At 40.1% G+C, this 23070-nt stretch overlaps 1 protein-coding gene across 4 annotated transcripts; it reads left to right on the forward strand.

The window, feature by feature from the left end:
- The first annotated feature begins 1355 nt into the window (after nucleotides 1-1355).
- LOC18011566 lies at nucleotides 1356-4621 on the forward strand. 4 transcript variants are annotated; one of them, XM_024151867.1, is made up of 11 exons: nucleotides 1356-1760; nucleotides 2191-2285; nucleotides 2440-2633; nucleotides 2903-2942; nucleotides 3200-3281; nucleotides 3372-3449; nucleotides 3554-3679; nucleotides 3781-3902; nucleotides 3983-4022; nucleotides 4168-4242; nucleotides 4342-4621. In XM_024151867.1, the coding sequence occupies exons 1-11, from the start codon at nucleotides 1468-1470 to the stop codon at nucleotides 4484-4486; spliced, it is 1290 nt and encodes a 429-aa protein (XP_024007635.1). In that variant the 5' UTR covers nucleotides 1356-1467; the 3' UTR covers nucleotides 4487-4621. The 4 variants fall into 4 exon arrangements, with proteins under 4 accessions (XP_024007635.1, XP_024007636.1, XP_006396007.1 ...); XM_024151868.1 differs by having other exon boundaries at nucleotides 4368-4621; XM_006395945.2 differs by having other exon boundaries at nucleotides 2194-2285.
- The last annotated feature ends 18449 nt before the right edge of the window (nucleotides 4622-23070 follow it).

Here is a 23070-nt window from a genome sequence, read left to right on the forward strand (position 1 = left end):
TCACCGGTTTGAACCAGTCTTTGGTATTGACATGCTTAACTAATGGTTCTGTGTTTAATTTGCTTTGATAGTAGGTATTAACTCTAGTAGGTCTTTCAGCTCGATCTGTGACCTCGTTTACTCATTTGACCTTGCAGGTCTCTTTGACTTTGCTGACCTTTTTACCTTAGGTTTACTGAACTCTATTTACTAGACCAGATTTTTACCCCAGGAAAGTTGTAAAAAAATCATCAACATTTACCACAAAAATGTAGTCTAATTAATTATTGGTATTCTTCTATCTTGATTATTGTACATAGAAATACAACGGTGAAAATTTGTAAATAGGAGTAGACTGGAGACTTTGGCTTTGATCTTGAAGAAAAGAAGGACCGATGGACTATCAAGCAATAAAAAGAGAGTTTGTTTTTCGATGAGGATATATATTCAAGAGCGTTTTAAACAAAAAAAATTTGCTGAGTAAACTGGTTTATTATTTCGATTCTCAAAAAAAGACAAATGTTTGATTCTAGAGCTAAGCTCTTGAGAGTTCAAAACTTTGTCCTTTGCTTCTTGCTCTTATTTTTATTTTATACTCAGATAACGTGTTTAACATCTCCGACTGTTTATTTAAGCGTCTTCATTCATCGGTTTAAACGAATCTTTGTTCTTGATAGGCTTGAATAATGGTTCTGTGTTTAATTCCTTTTGATAATAGATATTAACACTTTCGACTAAAAAAATAGATACTAACACTAGTAGCTTCTCCAGCTTGTTTACTCATTTGACTTTGCAGGTGTTTTTGACTAAGCTGATTTTTTTACCTTAGTTTTACAGAACTCTATTTACTAGGCCAGTTTTTACCTCTTCAGTAATAAAATCTAATTGAGGAAAAAATATAAAAAAGTTGTAAAAAGAAACATCAACTTTTACCACAAAAGCATGAACTAGAAGGAGAGTACGTAATTTGAAACAATCATAGTTTATTGACTTTAAAGTTAAATCATGAACTTTTAAAATCAGGAGATGGAAGTTGTCGATTTGGGATTTAACCAACAAAAACTAAAACGACAATGTATCGATTGTTTTTTTTTTTGTTTAGTCAACCAAAATTCATAACTTAAATTTAAAATCAACAAATTACGGTGTTTTAAATCAACAAATTATCCAAAATTGATGTTTTTTTTTTTTAACATATTTTCCCAAAAGGACTAGAAATCCAGTTGAGAAGATTTGCAATGATTAATTATATACGGCCAAATTTATTTTAAACCTACGAGATTAAAAAGTATTAAAGTAAATTAATTAAATCTGCATTTTTTCAGAATATAAATGTCGTCTCGGGTGTGCTGCTCTCCTACTACTGATTCACTTCTCTCTCTTTCTCTAGCTCGCTCGCTAGCTAGCTTCCACGGATCGAAAGTCTGCAATTCGCTTTCTAGGATTTCTCATTTTTCGAATTCGTTTTCCATGGCGCGTCTGTGAACAATGGCGGCTAACTCCGCAGTCTCTCTTCTTGATATCAGGCTCCGTCAATTCGGCGTTGGCACAAGTAATCATGAATTGAGCCTGAAAAAGTGGAGAAGTAGGCTGCTATGGTTTGATGGCGATCAAGCCAGTGCTCCGAGGCGATTTAGCTGCTGCGCAGATATGCTTTCACCGATGCGCCTCTCTGTGGCGGGTTTCGAGAACTCGGAGGAACGGCGTTTCGATCAGAAGACGACCGCTCATGGAGCCGGAATCAAAACTTCCTCCTCTGCAATGCCGTTTGCATCTCCCAAGTAAGTTATTTTTCGACTGTGCAGTGTAGAGATGGACTTGATTTCGCTCTGTAATTTGTTTCCATTCTAAGGTCAATTATATTTTTTCCAATCGAAATTCTTCCTTTGAGCACGAACTACACATTTGGTTTTATTGTGGTATCGGTCCTTGTGAAGATTCCTGTTCCAATTTAACATAAAAGCAGTGATATGTTTTAATGCTTCTGCCATGCCTTTTTTCCCCAAAGTTCATCTAAGAAATGTACAGTAGTCTCTTCATTTCAGTTCTGCTGCCCATTTATTTATTGATTTTGGTAGTCTTTTTTTTCAAGGTGCTAAGATGGTCTTAATCTCTTATTTTTTATGGCTGGTTAGGAAGTTTCTGATGTTGTTTATGCATGTCTCTATGTATTCAAATGACGAGAGACTCCTCATCAATTGTGGGTTTTAGCAGGTCTCGGTTTGTCTCCAAGCAAGAGAAGTTCTACCCTCGTTGCACTCCAAGGCTTACTGGCCCTCAGTCCCGTGATACTCCCCCTAAAAGAGGTGTGATTTACTTCTTTTTGTGTACTAGGTTTACCTGCATACCAAGTCATGTTGCTTATTTTACTAGTGTAGTGCCCATGCCATGTTTAATAATTGAGATGTCTTCTCTGACAGATTTTTTTTTGTTTTCACCTTGTCATTTTCATTACTCTAGACACTGGGATTGCTAATGAAAAGGATTGGGGCATCGATTTGTTGAATGAGAATGTGAATGAGTCTGGTAGTAATGAAGATGGCAGTACTTGGTTTAGAGAAAGCGGACAGGACCTGGGGGAAAATGGCTACAGATGTAGGTGGACAAGGATGGGCGGTCGATCCAATGATGGCTCTTCTGAGTGGACAGAAACGGTACAATTTCTTTAGAGATAAATTTGACAGACTGCCCTGGCTTTTCTTTTTATTATGGCTGTTGATAAATCCACACTTGACTATTGCTTGATTCGTAAATTGTGAGAAAACCTCTTGAGGTTAAGAAAATGCAAATGTTAGAGGCTTTATGCCTGTCCCTTAAATACTGTGTTCCATGAATTGAGTTATCCTGAGGTTATTCTTCGTAACCCCATGAAGTATCACCCCAGGTGGACGCGTTTAATTGGATTTATTGGTATCCTTGACAGTGGTGGGAGAAAAGTGACTGGACCGGATACAAAGAATTAGGTATTATCCTTATCCTACCACACTTGAGAGTGTTCATTTCTTATTACTTTTTGGAAAACATCATATCTGTATTTAATAGGTGGTAGACACCGGGAAGCGTTTCTACAAAGTTGGTTAAATAGGGATGTTCAATTGAGTTGTTCATTGGAATGTTATAAGTTGACTTCATCTCTGGCTCGTTTTGCCCCACTTCATTTCTCTTTTCTCTTTTTCCCTGGGTTTATGTTACTCACCCTACTGGAGTGAACTTCTTGTAGGCGTGGAGAAATCTGGTAAAAATGGTGAGGGTGACTCTTGGTGGGAAACTTGGCAAGAAGTCCTTCATCAAGATGAGTGGAGGTCTATGTTCAAACTTTCCCTTTTCCATATTTAGCATCTTTGCAAACATTTTTCTCAATGCTAGATTCTTATAGTCTTATCTAATTTCAGTAATCTTGCGAGGATTGAAAGGAGTGCACAAAAGCAAGCGAAATCAGGAACTGAAAATGCTGGTTGGTACGAGAAATGGTAAGTCAATAACAACACAGTTTGTTAATATACCCTGCAGTGTCTACTTTTGTTTGATATAGAGAGACTCTGCTGGACGAAAATTATCATTCAATAAAAACCAGGTGGGAAAAGTACGATGCTAAAGGGTGGACAGAAAAAGGAGCACATAAGTATGGTAGACTAAATGAGCAGTCATGGTGGGAGAAGTGGGGGGAACATTATGATGGAAGAGGATCTGTTCTGAAATGGTATTCTCTCACCAGATGAACATTTAGTCTGTGAGAATTTGAGATCAAAGAGATTGTGTTAATGGTTTTTGTTTTGGTTTTGTTATTGGTGAATTATTCAGGACAGACAAGTGGGCTGAGACTGAGTTGGGGACCAAATGGGGAGACAAGTGGGAAGAGAAATTTTTCGGTGGGATAGGTTCACGTCAGGGGGAGACATGGCATGTATCACCTAACAGCGACCGTCAGTTCCTTACTATAAAATTCTCTCATTTGACAATGTTTTTAATCCCGCCTAAACCAGATTATCTCACACGTTTCTAGGTTGGTCAAGGACGTGGGGAGAGGAACACTTTGGAAACGGGTTAGGAACTATTATTACGCAGGCTGCCTTTGTTTGTTTTCCTTCGCACTTGCATTTAGTGTATATTATTTTCGAAATAAATTAACAACATGCTTAAATTGGCATTTGAAGCAGTCGATGTCTAATATCAGATCCTTGATCACAGAAAAGTTCACAAGTACGGAAAGAGTACGACCGGAGAAAGCTGGGACATAGTGGTGGACGAAGAAACATACTACGAGTAAGAGCGAGAGAGAGAGAGAGAGAGAGAGCGTTTACATCTTAATAATTATGTGATTTGTAGTTTATTAGTCTATCCTGTGATCATGTTTTGATGAAGGGCTGAGCCGCATTATGGATGGGCAGATGTGGTGGGTGATTCAACACAGTTATTGTCGATTCAACCCCAAGAGAGACTACCTGGTGTCTACCCAAGCCTCGAGTTTGGGCCATCTCCGCCTCCTGAGCCCGACCAACCACAATGACATCGCCTGCGTTTGTTTAGAGCTTGTTATTAGCAGAATAGCCTTTTTGGCTGTTATTTTCCCTATAAATTTAGAACGTTGTGAATTATGGGTTTATATAATTTCTAATTCATTTGAGCTCATGCTCTTGCTCAAGTAATTGATATACTCATATTTTATGGCATATAGACATTCGTTTAGCTTTGCTTTTGTGTTTATCATCATGTTTTCTTACGTTTTATCTAATGTTCTAGCTTGTTTAGAGGTTCTTAAGTTGCATATACAGTAGAAATTTTATAAATTAATACTCAATAAATTAATAAACTATAAATTAATAATTTTTCATTGTCCCGAATTAGGTTAGTTCAAATTATAACACAATTCAATAAAATAATAAAATAATAATTTTAACAAAACATCTATGTAAATATATGGTTCTATTAATATCAGAAATTAATAATTATCATAAATAAAATTAAATATAAACATATAAATAAGATAATCTATTAAAATATGAGTTTAGTGTAATTTTTTATTTATCTTAAATTTAAAACTTTTTGAACTCATCTCTAATTTTAGAAAAAATGTTTTAAAGTCTAGAATCTATACAAAATCTCTTCTAAAATTAATAAAAAAAGATATTTTTTATTTAAAATCTATAAATTAATAACTTTATAAATTAATAAAATATCAAAATCCCAACATTATTAATTTATAGAGTTTTTACTGTAGGTCCTAATGAGTCTTGCATCACTTTGGAGTGTTTTCTAAGTACTCTGGAGACTTTGAAGGCTGGAAGACATGATGGAGATAGCATTGGACCATGTGGAGTTCAGTTTGAACCAGTGGAGAGTAAGGAGGATGAAAAGAGCAGCCGCAGCCAAGTGCCCTCGGTGTGACCAGCTCGAGGAAGCAGTGCCAAGAAGCAACCAGCCTCGGCGTGAGCTTTTTTGATATGATCATGGACAGCAACATAGATCAATGAGAGTTTGAACCTGAGGATGGAAAGCTTGTAGCTGAGCAAAAAGAAGAACCTTTGATCATTCCAAATGGACCTATGATTCGATCAAGAACCAAGAAACTCAAAGAAGCCGTAGGAGACATCACCAAGCAAGCTTACAAGACGGTTCAAGAGGGAAAAGAGTCTACAACAAATACATTGATTCTGATCCAAATTCAAGATGGCTAAGTGGCTTGTGATTTGATCTTGTATTCTTTTTTCCTATCTCTAGTTTTGTGCCAATGGGTTTTTTTAAGATAGGTTTTTAATGAGGCAAGGTTAAACCACTTATTTATCCTTAGTCCACTAGCCCAAGCCAACAACAAGTCTCGGCCAAGTGAAGAGAAGAGGAGCCAAATTCGAATTCAAACTTAACAACTGTTTTGTGTTGTTTCCGAGACTCATTTATGTTATTGGCTGACTTGTTCTTCTTTATCTTTGTCTTGTATTTTAATTTGTAAAAATCATCTTATCTTTTTATCAAATCTCTTTCAGTTAAGATCATTTGTTCTTTGAACATCTTAGCTTTAGAGTGTGTAATATATCTTTAGCAAAACCGATCTCAAGGTGTATCATATCCTTAAGATCACTCGGGAATATCAAGAGCCTTCTGCAATGGTAGACAAGAGTTTTTAGGTCTTGAGGGCTATCAATCCCTTTAATCAATGTAGTATAAAGGGTGTCAAACCAAGCATGTGGAAGCTAGACACTAGACTATATGAACTGTTTCTTAATTCAAGTAAACTAGTGAGGTTTTGATTAAACTAATGACTACTAAAGACTTAAACAAGATTAATGACTAAGCAAATGATCAAAACAAGTAGCAAATGACAAATGATATAGATATGGAATGATGGAAGCATGCGATTCTAAACATGATAGCTGGTTAGGGTGCTTTGGTGCTAAACTAGAAATGCTAATGACAATAATGAAACATGATTCAAAGGATTTAGAACTCTAATCAAGCCTTAATCTTCCCCAAGCATCAAGACAAAAATCAAGTTATTTCACATACTCAATCATCATTGGAGATCAAACAACAAGACAGCATTAAGAATCAGTTCTAAGTGATCATTTATGCAAATAACAAAACATCATCATGTGGTTAATGCATAAACCTCTAATATAGCTATTTCAGGAATTTCATCAAAAAATTGTGGTGCAAGAAAAACCCAGATTCAATATCACAAGTGATATGCAGGGATCTAGCTTAGAAAACAGCTATTTAGAGAGATGAAAGCATGGATCTAGCCCTAACCACTCCTAATCTAACACTTTAGCACTCTAACCTACACATAGAACCTCATTAGGTGACTACTCACTAATCATACTAATCTCTCTTAAACCTTTGCAAGTATAGTAGATTGGCATGATTAATGGATGGAAATGATGATAGAGAAGATAGATAAGACAGATTGCAGCTTTAAACACACAAAGATCTCTGATTTCTCTTGATTAAAACTCTCAAAAAAGGGATATTTCTCTTCAAATGAGTCTTTTTCACAAAAGAGGCAAAGAACAACAAAATCTGTAGGCACTTCAAAACCGCCTATCTTGACTGGCAGGTCCTCTAACATCCCAACAGGTAGCCTTACTGATCTATCAGCTAGAACAAGAGAGATTCTAGCAGGTTTGAACACTCTAGATCCAAGCTTTCTTGCTATAGAAAATGGCATTAAGCTGACAGATTCTCCCAAGTCACAAAGGCAGCCTGCAAATAGCAATGGTCCTATAGCACAAGGGAGAGTGAAGCTCCCTGGATCAGACAGCTTCCTTGGGACTGAACTTCTCTGAATGATGGCACTATACTCATGGCTAAGTACCACCATACCTTGTAGCTCTTTGGTTTTGTTCAAGATGGCATCTTTTAGAAACTTTCCAAACTTAGGCATCATCAGAACTGCTTCAATGAGAGGCATTGTAAGTGGTGTTTCATTAAGAGTCTTCTCAAAGAGTGCCCTTGCTTTATCTCAAGTGAGGTTTTGATTAAACTAATGACTACTAAAGACTTAAACAAGATTAATGACTAAGAAAATGATCAAAACAAGTAACAAATGACAAATGATATAGATATGGAATGATGGAAGCATGAGATTCTAGACATGATAGCTGGTTGGGGTGCTTTGGTGCTAAACTAGAAATGCTAATGATAATAATGAAACATGATTCAAATGATTTAGAACTCTAATCAAGCCTTAATCTTTCCCAAGCATCAAGACACAAATCAAATTATTTCACATACCCAATCATCATTGGAGATCAAACAACAAGACAACATTAAGAATCAGTTCTAAGTGATCATTTATGCAAATAACAAAACATCATCATGTGGTTAATGCATAAACCTCTAATATAGCTCTTTCAGGAATTTCATTAAACACTTGTGGTGCATGAAAAACCCAGATTCTAGATTACAAGTGATATGCAGGGATCTAGCTTAGAGAACAGCTATTTAGAGAGATGAAAGCATGGATCTAGCCCTAAGCACTCTTAATCTAACACTTTAGCACTCTAACCTTCACATCTAAAACCTCATTAGGTGACTACTCACTAATCATACTAATCTCTCTTAAACCTTTGCAAGTAGAGTAGATTGGCATGATTAATGGATGGAAATGATGATAAAGAAAATAGATAAGACAGATTGTAGCTTTAAACACACAAAGATCTCTGATTTCTCTTGACTAAAACTCTGAAAAAGGGATATTTCTCTTTAAAGGAGTCTTTTCACAAAAGAGGCAAAGAAAACAAAGGGATTAAAGCTTGTCCCTAGGGTAAAACCCTAAAAAAGTATTTATAGTCTCTTAAACGAACCGGGTCAGCTCAGGACAAACTGGGTACTGACCCTGCTTAAATGGGTAAAATTCCATGTGTGCGAGTTGGTCAGGTGCTTCCCATCTCGCAGGCCTGAGTCGCACAACCATAGAAACAGCCTTATGCGCCTTAAATCCTTCAGCCTCAGCCGCATGCCTATCTAGGTGTAAACCGCGAGTGTTTGTGCTGTTCAGGCTTTCTTTTCTTAAACTCGCACAACCAAGACGCATTCTGGAGAGAATATTTGTGCGAGTTTTTCCTCTTTAGCTCCAAGTCGCATGCCCAACTCGGTCTAAACCGCGGTACAGTTCACTGCTCGGCCAACTCGCATGCCTTAGTCGCACAGCTTGTGGACTTAGCATTTTTCCTGCTCGGGAGTCTTTGGTCTCACTCAGGATTTCCTTACCCGCACATCTCCACACGCAGCTCATTTCCAGAATTTAATCTTTGGCCGCTGCGAGTTAACCAAGACGCAGACATCTCGCACAATCTAAGTCTCCTCGGACCACCTCACCTTCGGGGGAGCGTAACTTCCAGGATATGGATCAAAATGGCATGATTCTAACTTCAGTGAAAAGAGCACTCAAATATCTCAAACTTTGGTGAAGAAACTTTTGGCGCTTGGGGATCGGAAGGTTCCCCTGACGGCTCATCTCTGAAGTGCATTGAAACGATCAAAAAGGAGCTCTTGGACCAGTGTTTACTCCGGAGACAGTATCTTTTAGCACATAGCTCTAAAATGGATGATCTAAGATGTTATGGACAGAGCACTAGGAAATCTTGAATCTTGATGAAGGCTCCGGCAACTCAATCGGACTGGAAAGGCATCGTCTCACGCAATCTTTGGGACTCATTAGATCGGTCTTGAAACTGTAGCGAAACAGGTGTGTCTTCTGGTAAGCTTAACTCTCAGCTCACGACTCCAACTCCAATGACTCCACCTGTTCTGGATCCGTGACCTGATCATATCAAACTTTTCTGAAGACCCTGTAAGCTGAATCGGACGTTAAAACTCCCCGGACAGGCAATCTTTAAGACGTATCGGATTGCTCCGGAAAGGATGCGAGACAGGTCTGTCTTCTGGTGGTCGTATCGTTTAGCTCGCTGCTCTAAATTCATCGATTCCAACTGTTCTGAAATCTAGACTCAATTATATTGATCTTTTCTGAATACCCCGTAGGCTGAATCGGCCGGCAAAACCTTCCGGTAACGTGATTTCAGAGATGTATCTGCACCCGAGATTTTTGGCCGAGAACCTTGAACAGCCAGTACGTGTTTTGACCGAGATATCTACCCGCGGTACATGAAAATCGCCGAGAAAAGCTTCCTGAGGTACAGTTTATCGCCGATAACCTCCAAAAGGCTGTTTTCACCATTTTTAAAGCTCCATTCACCATTTCTTCTCATGGCTTCATCTTTTCAGGTCCAAATTTGTTCCAAATCACTTGTAAACACTCCAAAACATGCAAAACTCACTTGGACCTAATGCAAACCCCTAAGTCCTAAAACAACACCTAAAGACCTAAAATGCATGAAATAAGACATGATTTAGAATGAAATGTACAACCTAAATGATGCAAATTATGAACATATCAACTCCCCCACACTTGTCCTTTGCTTGTCCTCAAGCAAAAAGAACAAATGAGAGAAAGAGGTTGAATGCATTGGGAGTTCGTATTTCCTTTGAAAGAGAGAAGTGACCACTAAGAGAATTCAAGTTCATGCTTAATATGCAATGCAAGACCATACTCTGATGTTTCAACTCAACAGTAATCTCCACAAGTTCTCATATTCCTCAACTCTTTGACATTCATTAAGCTTTCTACCAAGTGGATCAAATGATGCAATGTTTAAACAAGCAAAGTTTAGCTAGGGAGAGGTTATGAGATTAAAATGATCTCATCAATGCCTGAGTGGGTTCAATGTAGCAAGGGGATCTCTCTATGAATAATCAAACTTTGGCAGAATGCTAAAGGTGAAGGGCAACCTGTGCATAGAAGGGCAAGGACTCATCCCACCCCACACTCTACTCAAAGCTTTCTCACTTGCTCACTTGCTCACTTTCTCAAGAACCTCACTTTTCATACTCATTTTTCTCTCACTAGAGGACTTATTTTTCATTTTCACACTCAAGTGTTGGAGTTCAAACTTTACACAGCTCTTTTTCTTTTGCAACCTCTAGCCTCTTTTTCTTTTTTTAAAAAAATATTTGAGCTCTTTGGCTTCTTTTCTTTTCCTTTAACTTAGAGGCTAGACTCTTCCTTTTTAAAACACTAGAGCTCACTTTCTTTAACTCAAGACTCCAAGACTGATTTCTTTTCTTTTCTATCCCCTAGTTTTCACCACTCTCCTATTTCCGGTGTCTAGGGTTCCGGAATTGAGGCTGAGAAAATGATTTGGGCTTCAGAAATGGGCCTTCGAGTTTGGAGTTGGCTGGCCGCGGTCGGGAAGTGCGTGACCGCGGGGAATGGGTGCTTGGCCGTGGTCGGGAAGCCTCTGACCATGGTGAAATGGCTGTTGGCCGCGGGTGGAAATGCTTGCCGGCTGGTTTACGGGACATCTTGCTCTTCGCGTATTTTTTGATTGAACCGTTGGATTGCCAAGCTGTAAAGTGTGCTGGAAAGCTGATAGTTCCATCTTTGAGATCTCCAAATTTGAGCTGGATCAGACGGTGAGAAGGCCTTCAACCGGGGGTGAACTTCTGACGGTTTGACTCTGAGCTATAAATCTGGTCTTCTATCTATTTTGGTAAGCTTTTCCCTAAGTTTCCTGAAAAGAGTCTTGGAACTGCAAATACTAGAAAAACGTAATACCCTGTTTCTTTGTCTTGAATGCGCAGGTGTGTCTCAAGTCCACCATTTTAAGCTCGAAATACCCTGTTTTTCCTATCTGCCCTGCTCGTATTCGCCAACCACATTTTGGATCTGTGCATAAAAGTATAAAGCTTTTGGGGTTTGACCTGGGTTGCCGGGAGCAGAATATTTTCTTAATAGAGGAAACTGCTAATGCTATTTGGCACTCGGCCTTGCTCCCATATCTCTTCCCAACGAATAGGTGATCATCATCATCCGAGCCATCCAGGTCGGGAGTATCTGGAATAGAATATATGAAATCATCAAACAATGGAGGAATGTCAAAATCCTCATCTGAATAGTCCGAGAGATTCCGGGAACAGGTTGAGGGGCTCATGTGCTGCGTAAAACTTGTGTACAAGCTGGTAAGGGAGGGTATGTTGATGGGGGAAATGACGAAAGGTTGGTTTGAATCTGGGATAGACGGGATATTTGGCGGCAATTCCTCATCGTCCAATACAAATTCCGTTGGCAGATATTTGGAAATGCTTGCCGGCTGGTTTATGGGACATCTTGCTCTTTGCGTATCTTTTGATTGAACCGTTGGATTGCCAAGATGTAAAGTGTGCTGAGAAGCTGATAGTTCCATCTTTGAGATCTCCAAATTTGAGCTGGATCAGACGGTGAGAAGGCCTTCAACCGGGGGTGAACTTCTGACGGTTTGACTCTGAGCTATAAATCTGGTCTTCTATCTATTTTGGTAAGCTTTTTCCTAAGTTTCCTGAAAAGAGTATTAGAACTACAAATACTAGAAAAACGTAATACCCTGTTTCTTTGTCTCGAATGCGTAGGTGTGTCTAAAGTCCACCATTTTAAGCTCGAAATACCCTGTTTTTCCTATCTGCCCTGCTCGTATTCGCCAACCACATTTTGGATCTGTGCATAAAAGTATAAAGCTTTTGGGGTTTGACCTGGGTTGCCGGAAGCAGAATATTTTCTTAATAGAGGAAACTGCTAATGCTATTTGGCACTCGGCCTTGCTCCCATATCTCTTCCCAACGAATAGGTGATCATCATCATCCGAGCCATCCAGGTCGGGAGTATATGGAATAGAATATATGAAATCATCAAACAATGGAGGAATGTCAAAATCCTCATCTGAATAGTCCGATAGATTCCGTGAACAGGTTGAGGGGCTCATGTGCTGCGTAAAACTTGTGTACAAGCTGGTAAGGGAGGGTATGTTGATGGGGAAATGACGAAAGGTTGGTTTGAATCTGGGATGGACGGGATATTTGGCGGCAATTCATCATCGTCGAATACAAATTCCGGTGTGTTTAATCCACCATATCCAGTCTCTAAGAGGGGATTCCAAAATTCATGGTCGTAATTACGTGGATAAACTTGTACACTATCCATGCCTTCTCTTCCATCACCATCACTGTCTGTGGATTCGAAGTTGTGGTCATACTCGGCAATGTCTGATGGTTGTGGATTATGTGTATCTGGATCATCCGGAAGGTTCAAATCAAACTTTGGGACGTCTAGGTTAAAATCTGGTGTCGGATTATTGACTGCTTTCCTTGGCGGGAGCCGTGGAGGCCGGGTAAGCGATTGTTCAACCTGAAGCGCGTGCTGGATTAATTGATCGTCGTCCAAAACAGAAGACAATGAAGCATGCGGTGAAATGAAGGCAGCAGCAGAAGTACCAGGTTTCTCAGATGACGCGTAGTTAGTGTTGACCGGAGTAGACATGTTCAAGCTAATTCCATTAATTTAAATTCGGATTCGGCGACAGGATGTTCTCTGACACACATCACGCTCTATGGCCAGCTCATTATCTCTAATGAAATGCCTTTTAAAGAGAGAGAGACTAGAGGACGAGATTGTACCAAAATTTGAGATTCTTCTAAGGCAAACTGAGCTTCCTCTTGTGCTGAATCCTTCCGGGAACTTTTCCGGCAAATCGCAGGTCTCTGTCCTTGGTGACTGAAAACTGCGTCGTTCCTCTTTGTCTCCAACGTTTTTGCACTTATCTGCATACAAGACAATAGAAAACAAGAATGCATGTGGTTTGAAAGAGGATTGGTTATGGTGGGGAACTAGCTAAAGATGAACTAGCCATTCAGGATCAACAGAGAGTGGTAAAAAGGGTAAAGGAGTCCTGAATGTATATTCGTTTCCCTGGTCTAATGCTTCAATGAGAGAATTAAGTCCAAATTAAGTCCAAATAAAACAGAGCTGGTATATTCCTTCATCTAAATCGAAATCATTCAATTCCTCTAGGGTACTTCGTTTCAAATGTGCTTAGCTACTGCCTAGTCTAGTCCTAAATCATGAATGAGCATGTCACTAGGAACAGTCTAAAAGCACACAGTCAACTATCATTGATTCATGTTCACCATTCCCTTTAAAACGTATTTTATTTTGAAAACCAATTTTGAAAACTTTAAGGAAAATGCAAAAAAGTGTAGATAATGCAAGACTAATGAGAGAAAAGTGGTTAGAAAGGGATGCAATCCTCCCCCAGACTTAAATCACACTGTCCTCAGTGTGAAACAAGTCGAGATTGGATGAGAAAAATGCATAGATAATCGAATTGGTAAGGCCAAAGAGAACTTACCTGGATCCAGGATGCTGGTGGAGATGAACCGGATTCATTCGAAGAGGTTTGAGAAGGTGATATGTGGTGATGAAGGTGGTGGAGGGTAATGAATTAGGTGGAGTGGGGATTGGTGAGATGAAATGAGGTGAAGTGGGTGGTTTGGGGTCGGGTTTGATCTCAACGACCATTTGCCGCGGTCAGGAGCCACGCGACCGCGGCAAACCGGTGCTCGGCCGCGGTCAGAAAGACGCGGCCGCGGTCGATCATGCGTTTCCCGCGGTCAGAGCATCTGCGACCGCGGGGGCTTATATCGCGGCCTGTTCCTGCTTCTCCTTGGTTCCTGCTGGGCCGAGCAGTTAGGGACCATCCTTCTTTTTGGTTTTTTCGGGTTTTTTGATTTTTTTGGCTTTTTTGTTTTGTAAGAAAACCTGAAACTAAGAAAAAGAAAAAGATCAATAGAAAAAGAAAGAAAAATCCTAAAGAAAACAATACCTAAATGGGTTGCCTCCCATTAAGCGCTTTTGTTTTAAGTCGTTTAGCTCGACTTTTGGTGTTGGACGTGGCTTAGTCCAATGAAGAAGACCTTGTCCTGAGACAAGTGTTTTTCGACATCTCCTTGCTTTGCCTAGCAGGTTCTTCGTTACTCCAAAGTTCTTCTTCAAACTCTTGTGTTGCAGAGCGTTTTCCTACTTTGCTGTTGTATGGGACAGCTTCTGTGAAGACATCTTTGTCGATATTAGCAAATGAAATCCTCTGGTTTAGCCAGTCCATTATAGCTCCGGAAGTTGCTAGAAAAGACCATCTGAGAATCACTGGATATGTTTCGTCTCTCGTTTCGACAATGTAGAAGTCGACAGGCACTATGCAGTCTCCTATTCTCAAAGGAATTTCATGAGCTATTCATTGAGGCGTTGCATTGGAATCATCAGCTAGACTAATATTTGCTCTAATCCTGCGCAGGTGTTTAATACCAAGTCTCAAAGAAATTGCCTTGGACATCATGTTAAGGCAAGCTCCAGAATCACAAAGTACGTTTTTAAACATTTCTCCTCTAATAGAACAAGAGATGAGAAACTGACCTATAGTCTTGACCTTATGGAGAATTTGAACTTGCCTTTCTCTGTAGGTGTTGGCTGGTGTTTCAAACGCAGAATAGGATTCACAAAGAAAGCTGCAGCGTCATATTCAATGATTGAATCGATGTATGGCATCTTTATCTTGCTGCATATCGGGTCTTCTTGGATTGAAGAGTCAGCTGAATCTTCAACCCATTCCCTTGCCATCATACAAGGTAATGATTCCTGCCAATCTGTTTCTTCATCTGAAACTTGGTTTTCCTCTTCCTGAGTTGCTTTTTTAGGTGCTGGAGGTTGAAGTTGTGACAGAAGATGTATTATTTTTCTCTCAAATCCTGGAGGTGAATCTGAACGACCAACTCCCGCGGTCAGAGGCGTCGCGAACGCGGGAAAAGGAGCCTTGGCCGCGGTCGGAACGCTCGGACCCGCTGCTCCAGATATAATTTGCTCATAGTCCGTTTCTTCCTTCTTGTACTTGACACGAACTTCTCCAGCTTCTTTATTTGGTAGACCAGCATCATATAAACTCATACCAGGGCGTTGTTGTGCATCTTCATCAGGATCTTTGGGAGATTTCTTATAAAATCTCACAATTTGCTCAATGTTGGGCATCTGTTCCATCCTTGCATCAATCTCCCGTGCATTGAGCTCGAGTTTGTTCAGCCTGTTCTCGATCTCCTGAAATTCTTCGTCTGTCTTCTCTCTATACCAGGAGGCGGATTCTCTGACTTCTTTGATCTCCTGCTTCGATTCTACAATATCGCTTGAGTTTTGTATGATGTCATACCCTTGTCTTGTCTGCTCTGTTGCGACTTGGTGGATCATCCCAGCTAGTGTTTGTGCGTCCTTGTGGGTTTGTTCTTCCAGAACTCGAACATGATTGGCCAGATCATCGAATTTTCTGTTGAACTCTTCAGAGATTGAATCAATTCTCTTGAGCAGGGTGTTTTCGGTGAGAATCTGCTGATCAAGGAACTGGTTTATCATTCCTTCGAGGCGTCCCAAAAGCCTGCTGATCCTCAAGTTGTCCTCTTGCTGACTAGGGTTCTGCAGTGGAGGATTATAGGCGTGTGGCTCGAAGTAGATCGGAGGAGGACCATAAGGATCTTCCCGGCGTCGAAGAGGCTCTCTGCGCCGGTGGTATGGATGATTTGGCTGGCTGTATCGATCCATGTAGCTAAGATCTCGGGCTTGGTATTCTTCTCTGCGTCTGGTGGCTTGAGGAGTGTTGTAGAAACCTTCCTCATAGTTTGGATTTCGATTTATAGGATCCATATCTTCTGAAATGGAAACAAAATAACCAAAAAATGGAAATATGCAGAAAAGGGGTTCTAGAGTCGATTTACCAAACTTTCTTAGGGTTTTGCAGAAAAGAAAACGCGTGCCTTCCCCGGCAACGGCGCCAAAAACTTGATGTGGTGTGTCGTGAGGGTGTCAAGTTTTACCCTAAATGAAATCAATAGCCGCAAGTGCACAGCTGATCGATTGTAGTACTTAGGGATCGAATCCACAGGGAAGGAGGATCTTTCCTGAAAAAGCCTTCGAAAGAAATATAAAGTAAGGAAGTCTACAACCAGGCGAGAAACTACGGGAATTAAAATGTCCTTGTTGATGGAATTAAAATGTCCTTGTGAGGGTTTTGGTGGAATGTTTAAAACGTAAAAACGAATTTTAAAGAGAAACTACGGGAATTAAAATGACCTAATAACTAAACTTAACGAAAACGGGAAAAACGGCTAACCTAATTGCTTGAATGAAAATCGATTGAATGAGTGAAGAAACTAGACTAAAGCTTGAATGAAAATCTATAAGAAAAGAGGCGCTGGGGTTCAGGGAAGTTTTCTCAGGGGTATGAATGATTCAAAACATTGCTAGAAAGTAAATTAGATAAGATCTTAGCTTAAACTTTTCGAACTGGAGTCACGGACGTATGAATACGCCACTGTCGTGATCATAGACAACTATCTCTCGCAACCCTGACCAGTAGGTTTTTACTCTGGCCCTGGAAAAGAAGAGATGCATTATGTTTAAGATTCGTCAGCATTCAGAAATCGCCCATAGGTAGGTTTCCACTCCTATGTTTGTTTTGCTCTCCCAAACTAGATCTGACACCGGATGAAAACTTTTGTGTCACCAAGCATCTGGACCAGATTGTAGTTCATGACGCTACTCTCATGCAGTAAAAACGAATTCAGAAGAAAAAGTTCCAAGATTCGGCTCAATAGCCAATGGAATCCTCACCGAACATATATAACCCCATCAAAAATCCCTTAATCCCAACAATAAAACTACTCAGACATGATGAACGAAATCAAAAACATAGTATTAAAAAGTAGTACAGAAACCGAAATTGAAAAAGAAAGAAGAAGGGTTCAAGAGATAGATCTCTCTCTCCCTAAAAGCTAAAGTAAAAAGAATAAGAAAACAAGCTGGTGTAAAAGGTGATGATACGAATTAGGGTTCCTAAGACATGTATTTATAGTGCTCAAGACATCTCTGGACGTCACTTAGAGTTTCTCCAAATGAGGGAATCATTTTGGGCTTCAGAAATGGGCCTTCGGGTTCGGAGTTAGCTGGCCGCGGTTGGGATGGTTGTGACCGCGGGGAATGGGTGGCTGGCCGCGGTCGCGGTGGTTGTGACCGCGAGGAATGGTCTGTTGGCCGCGGGTGGAAACGCTTGCCGGCTGGTTTACGGGACATCTTGCTCAATGAAGAAGAACCCTTTAAAAACAATGAATTTTTATGAAGAAGAACCCTTTAAAAACAATGGTCTGTAGTATTGTAAACGACTTGCCACAGTATAAGATAGATACCCACATCTACCTAGTAGAACCCTTTAAAAACAATGAATTTTTAAGTAGAAGGAATTATTAATTTTTGGCTTCTCTTATCAACGTTTTTTTTTGTTACTCTTTAATTAAACTAAACAAAGGCAACTTAACGTGCACATTATGCTTTAAAGTTTGCTTTATCGAATACGTGGTCGGCGATGGGATGTCACCGAAGACCCAAATCAGAAATCTGCGCTTTTTGCTGGTAATGAATGGACATGAAGGTATAATATATTTCAATGGTACTGTTGACCACTGCTTTGTAATGTAATATCACTAACTTGACGCTCCATGCTGTAATTCAGATTTAAATATATTTCGATAACAACCACAAAACTGATGTGGAATACTGTATACGATATGGACAAAACCATTCTGAACGCTTCAACGAGAACACATTCATTCAATACGAGAGAGTATAAGTACAGAAAGGAAACTAAAATGGTAACGCAATGATACTAATTAGGTAATATAAACAACAACAAAAGACGTGAGTTGGTTTTGAAAACACAAATTAGGGAGAGGTTTAGACAGCTAGATTTATGTGGACATATAGAGAGGTGTGACAAGCTCTCGATACATGTCCATGGCGTAGGCCCTCTTGATAGATATAATGGTTGCGTCTGAAAACAATGAGCCATCTTTGATTACATCCCCGAGAAGGTGGTTCTCCATTAGTTTTACCGCTATCGGACCAGATTGGGCAATACTTGACACTTTGTAATTTCCCTTGACTCTTTCCCATTTGAACGGCTCAACCCCATGAGACTGCAATTGGTCATCACGACAGAACTTCTTCACAATGAATTGAAGCTGGTGAATGACAGGTTCCATGTATGTGCATAAGTCTTCCTTGTTGGTGAGAGTGGGAATCGGATCTAAGACGTAAATAAACCATAGCTTTAAACTGATAGCTAAACCGACCCAGTGATTGGCACCCCAAAGCATTGGTGTGTAGATAAAATCAACGTCATTAAACCAAGTTTTTCCTTGTGTCGCCACACATTTTTTGACTTTGTCGTCCCAGGTGAACAGGTCCTTGTTGATGGACTTACTGAATGACATGTATTTCGCTTGCAGCGTGGTTACAAGGTTTGGGGCAACGAAGGTACATCGCTTAGCCTGCAGAGTTCTTTCATGGCGTCTGGCGAGAGTAGTCATTAGCATGTCCATGTGCTGAAATTAAGGAAAATGTAGGCAGGTTTAATAAGTTAGTATGAAAAACCATTGTTGTATGAATAAGTACGGTAAACATAGTCCAACTAATTACTAGTGGCGTAGTCCATTCATCCTTATCCGCAAGAGCAATGAAGAAGTCGTTGTTAAGTTCTTGACCACTGGGTACTGTATGGGACCTTCAGAATATAAATCGAAAATTGGTTAGTTAACCGGAGAGTTTTCCAGATGCAATGTTGTTTAGCAAAGATAGATGGTTACCTGAACGGAGAAGAGCAAAGGACATGATGAAATTCTGTGTACTGTTCGTCAGAAATCAGTGGAAGAATCTCATTAGGATCCCGGGCGGTAGTTGAAGAGTGCCATAGTGAGAATTGGGAGTCAGCTGGCGCGGAATATTTTGAAGAATTGATATCTCTTCCAATTGTTTGCTCCACCTGCAATTTGACATTGATTTTCTAAGTTACAGAACAACGAAATTGTGTATGATCCACTAAGTAAAGGTGGGCCAAAATGGAAGTATTACATTGGCTGGGGGAGGCATTAGACTGTTTAAAACCGTTGTTGGATCCTGTGTCGAAAAGATGGTTAGGACCTGTTCTGGCTGGAAGGTATCCTGTATTCAATTATCAGTTGTTGCTATGTAAAACTCATGCACATTAGATGTATGATATTAGGCCATGTACGGAACTAGGTGGTTGCTACATGCATCAATGGATTAATTATATATGTGTACGAAATTATGTGGGTGGACATTCGTATGACTTACCGGTTTTACTAGTGGCATGGTCATATCCTTGATTCCTATCTCATCTTGCGGATTTGGTGGACATGGAAACTGCAGGTATTGAAAAATCATCACAATACGGACATCATTTTGGAGTGTAATCATGGACATGGATATTATTCGGGTGTTGGTGTACATAGAAATATACTAATGAATGGGATAATGTAGTAAACAACTTAACCCAAAATGTTAGTTTACCTCATCATTGCCAACTAAATCAGTAGTTGTACAAGGGTGGGAGATCTGAAATAATAATTTGAACGTCGTTGTAGGTTAGTTTAAAGAATTGAATAAACATGTATGATTTAACGAAATGTTAAATAAAAGATGTTACCTTCACAGATTCGGATTGTGTCTCGCGATTTATATCCTGCGTTAGTGGGAATTATGTTAGCACGAATAAAAGGTACAAATGTAGGCACTCAGCAATGGACCAACACTCACGTTAGTTGATATGGACATAAATGAGCCAGCTTAGAAAAGGACGGGTATGGTTTCCAACTACCGCAAAGATTGGATTGGTTACCTCTATATGTTCAAAATCAATCAAGCCAGCAAAATCTTTAGGCAGCCATGTGTTAAGAAAAGCAATAACAGTAGAGATGGCTTCATCATTATCAATGTAATACAGGCCCTAAGTTGAATACACAGAAAATGTTCACGTAAACACTACTATCGGTGGACATTTGGAAACCTGAACTAATCTTATTTGTTACCGCTAATTTTTATTGCTGGTCAGAAGTATTGTGTAGACCTTCTGCGGTATTGAGGTCGACCTATAAGCATTGCCGAGACACACAATTCCGCGTAAGTCTAAATGGAAATATAACTAGGCAAACATGATATTTTTAGATATGGCAATGCAACCAGCGGAAAACTAAACTGACCTTGTAACTAACCCTCAGATGGTGTAAGCACTTTCAATAACAATTATATCAGTATTACCTTAGCCACAATGTTCGTGTGCTCGGTCTGAACAACGCACTCTGCAGGATGTAATGAGTTATAAGAGGACAGAATCTGAAAATGTCAAAATACGAGGTTTGCTTGTGAGAGAAATAAGCTGGTAACGTTCTTGTATTCGCAAAATATGAATGGGATAGAATAATTTACCTGATTTAACCCCGTGGTATCCTTATCAGAAGAAGTATCATTAGTGGGGCGTTTTTCTTGGAGCTGATCTGAATACTTAGTGGAGTGGTGATATGTCTGTATTTTGCATCATTTAGGCTGCATTTTAGAGTCCATATCATGTGTTTTCTCATGTATATTGAGTCTTTAGGCATCAAAATAGGTTTTAGGACTTGCATTAGGTCCCAGAGAGTTTTGCATGTTTTGGAGTCTTTATCAGGTGCTTTGGAGGCTATTTGGAGCTCAAGAGGAGGATCAGGAATGAAAGCGGTGAAGAAAAGGGTCAAAAACGGTGAAAACCGCTTGGAGGAATTTCTCGGCCAAAATTTGTACCGGCTGTACGAATACCTCGGCCAAAATCATTACCGAACGGTCGTTATCGACTAAAAATGAGTATCGGGTGAAAATCTCATCAGGTAAAATTTTACGCCGAGGCGAGAAGATTTATCGGCTAAAACGCTTACCGCGGTACATGATTCTCGGACATTTTCCTTACCGCGGGAAGCATTTCTCGGCCAAAATCCATTTTCACCCGCGCACTTCAAAGATCACCAATCCGGGGAACCTTCCAGTTCGAATCAGTTGACGTGGTCTACATCAAAGTCAGAGATAATCAAGCCAAGATCCCAGAACAGTTGGATTCATGCAATTCGGACCAGTGAGAAGAGAGATATCGCCTCCGGAAGACGTGCCTGTCTCGCATGCACCCGAACGCCGATCAGCTGAGCTTCAAAGATTACGTGGGACAGAAACCTTCCGATTCGAACCAGTTCAAAGAGCCTTCATCTCTATGAATGTTCCTTCCGGAACACTTGGAGTCTTTCAATTCCGAGCGGTGGTTTGGAAGATACCATCGCTGGAGTACACATCGGTCCAAAAGCTGTACTTTCCGGTCATTCCAATGCGGTACAAAGATAAGCAATCCAGGAAGCCTTCCACCTCCCAAGCTCCGATGGTTTCTTCACCAAAGTTTGATCTGAATGAGTCATCTTCACTATGGAACTGGTTTTAAAGCATTTGGAGTCGTGTGCTGAATCTTTTTGCTTCCGGAAGACAAGCGGGTCGATACGAGCCCAAATGAGTTGCGATACGCGCTAAGTATTCTCTCGAGCCTCGACATCGTTACCTCGACATTGCTCAGGCCGAGGCTCATATTTTGAGAGGATTTTGGGCTAAACCTCGTACTGATCCCTCGGTATGTTGAGATCAAGGCATGCATGCAAGGAAAGTGAAGCTGAAAACGACTAAGTGTTGAACATGCACCTCGGTACAAAGACCTCGGCATTGCATGCCGGACTCCGTCTTCCTGAACCCCTCGACTACCAAGCTCCTCAGCATTACATGGAGAGGTCCCTTGTCATAACTCCGGAATCAAGAACAAGGTGACTTAAGAGAACACACGTGAAGATGGATCGAAGACTAGGGTTCATGCATGTTCTTGACGTGTTCTTCACGAGATCTCCATCTTGATCTTTGCTCACGTGCACCTCTCGGCATCAAGACCTCAGCTTCACACTCCGACACACCGTGGTGCTCACCCAACGACCCAAGAAGGCGGCTCAGTACCCGGTTTGTTCCGGGCTGACCCACAACACTTTCCCTTCTCTATAAATAGATTTTAGGACCAAAATCCTAGTTATCTTATCTCTTATCATCTTTTGGCTTTAAGAACTTGCCTCTTTTGTGAAATTTGATTAATCTAATCCGATATCTCGTATTTGCATCAGAATCTTGTTCTTACTTTATTTCTTTTATTCTCCAGCATTAAACTCCTTATCATGACTAGCTACACGTCTTGCAAAGGACTTAGTGAGCTCGTTATGATCAGTGAGTAGTCGTTTAAGCGGCTTTAGATAGGTAGATTAGGGTGCTTTCATGATAGATTAGTGAGTTTAGGGGTCTAGTCTTGCATGTTTCATTCTTTAACCGACGAGATCTCTAAGCTGGATCCAAGCACATCACTTGAGGTTCAGATCTGAGACATATCTTGCATCAAAAGTGTTTGTAGAAATGTCTGAACCACTCGGTTAAGGGTTTAAGAGTCTTTCATCGCGAGAGTGATAGTTTGTTCTCTTAAATAACTTATTGAACTGAATCATAATGCTGACTGATTCATGCTTCTCAAAATGGATTTTGGTATGAAAGAGGATCAGTTTAGATGTCTAATGCTTTCATGAGAAGATTAACATACTTTGAGTTCTTGTTAAATGAAACCGCTTGATAAATCTGATTCATTAACTTACTAGTCTAGCTTGGAAGCACCCGAGTCATATATCCTGTCTAAAGCTTCTGTCTTTATCATATATATTCATCATCCGAATCATCTGCTTATTTACTGTTAATCATTTGCATCTCGATCCAGTTTAATCCCCATCTTTTATTTCATTTTCATG

This window comes from Eutrema salsugineum, unplaced genomic scaffold (genome assembly GCF_000478725.1).
Source record: "Eutrema salsugineum unplaced genomic scaffold, Eutsalg1_0 scaffold_6, whole genome shotgun sequence".
NCBI classification, from domain to species: Eukaryota; Viridiplantae; Streptophyta; class Magnoliopsida; order Brassicales; family Brassicaceae; genus Eutrema; species Eutrema salsugineum.

Excerpts from the sequence above, each read along its gene's own strand:
- LOC18011566 (XM_024151867.1), top strand. The coding sequence starts at position 1,468 with ATGGCGGCTAACTCCGCAGTCTCTCTTCTTGATATCAGGCTCCGTCAA. Across the intron at positions 1,761-2,190 it reads ATGCCGTTTGCATCTCCCAA|CAGGTCTCGGTTTGTCTCCA; the intron begins GTAAGTTATTTT and ends TGTGGGTTTTAG. Across the intron at positions 2,943-3,199 it reads GACCGGATACAAAGAATTAG|GCGTGGAGAAATCTGGTAAA; the intron begins GTATTATCCTTA and ends AACTTCTTGTAG.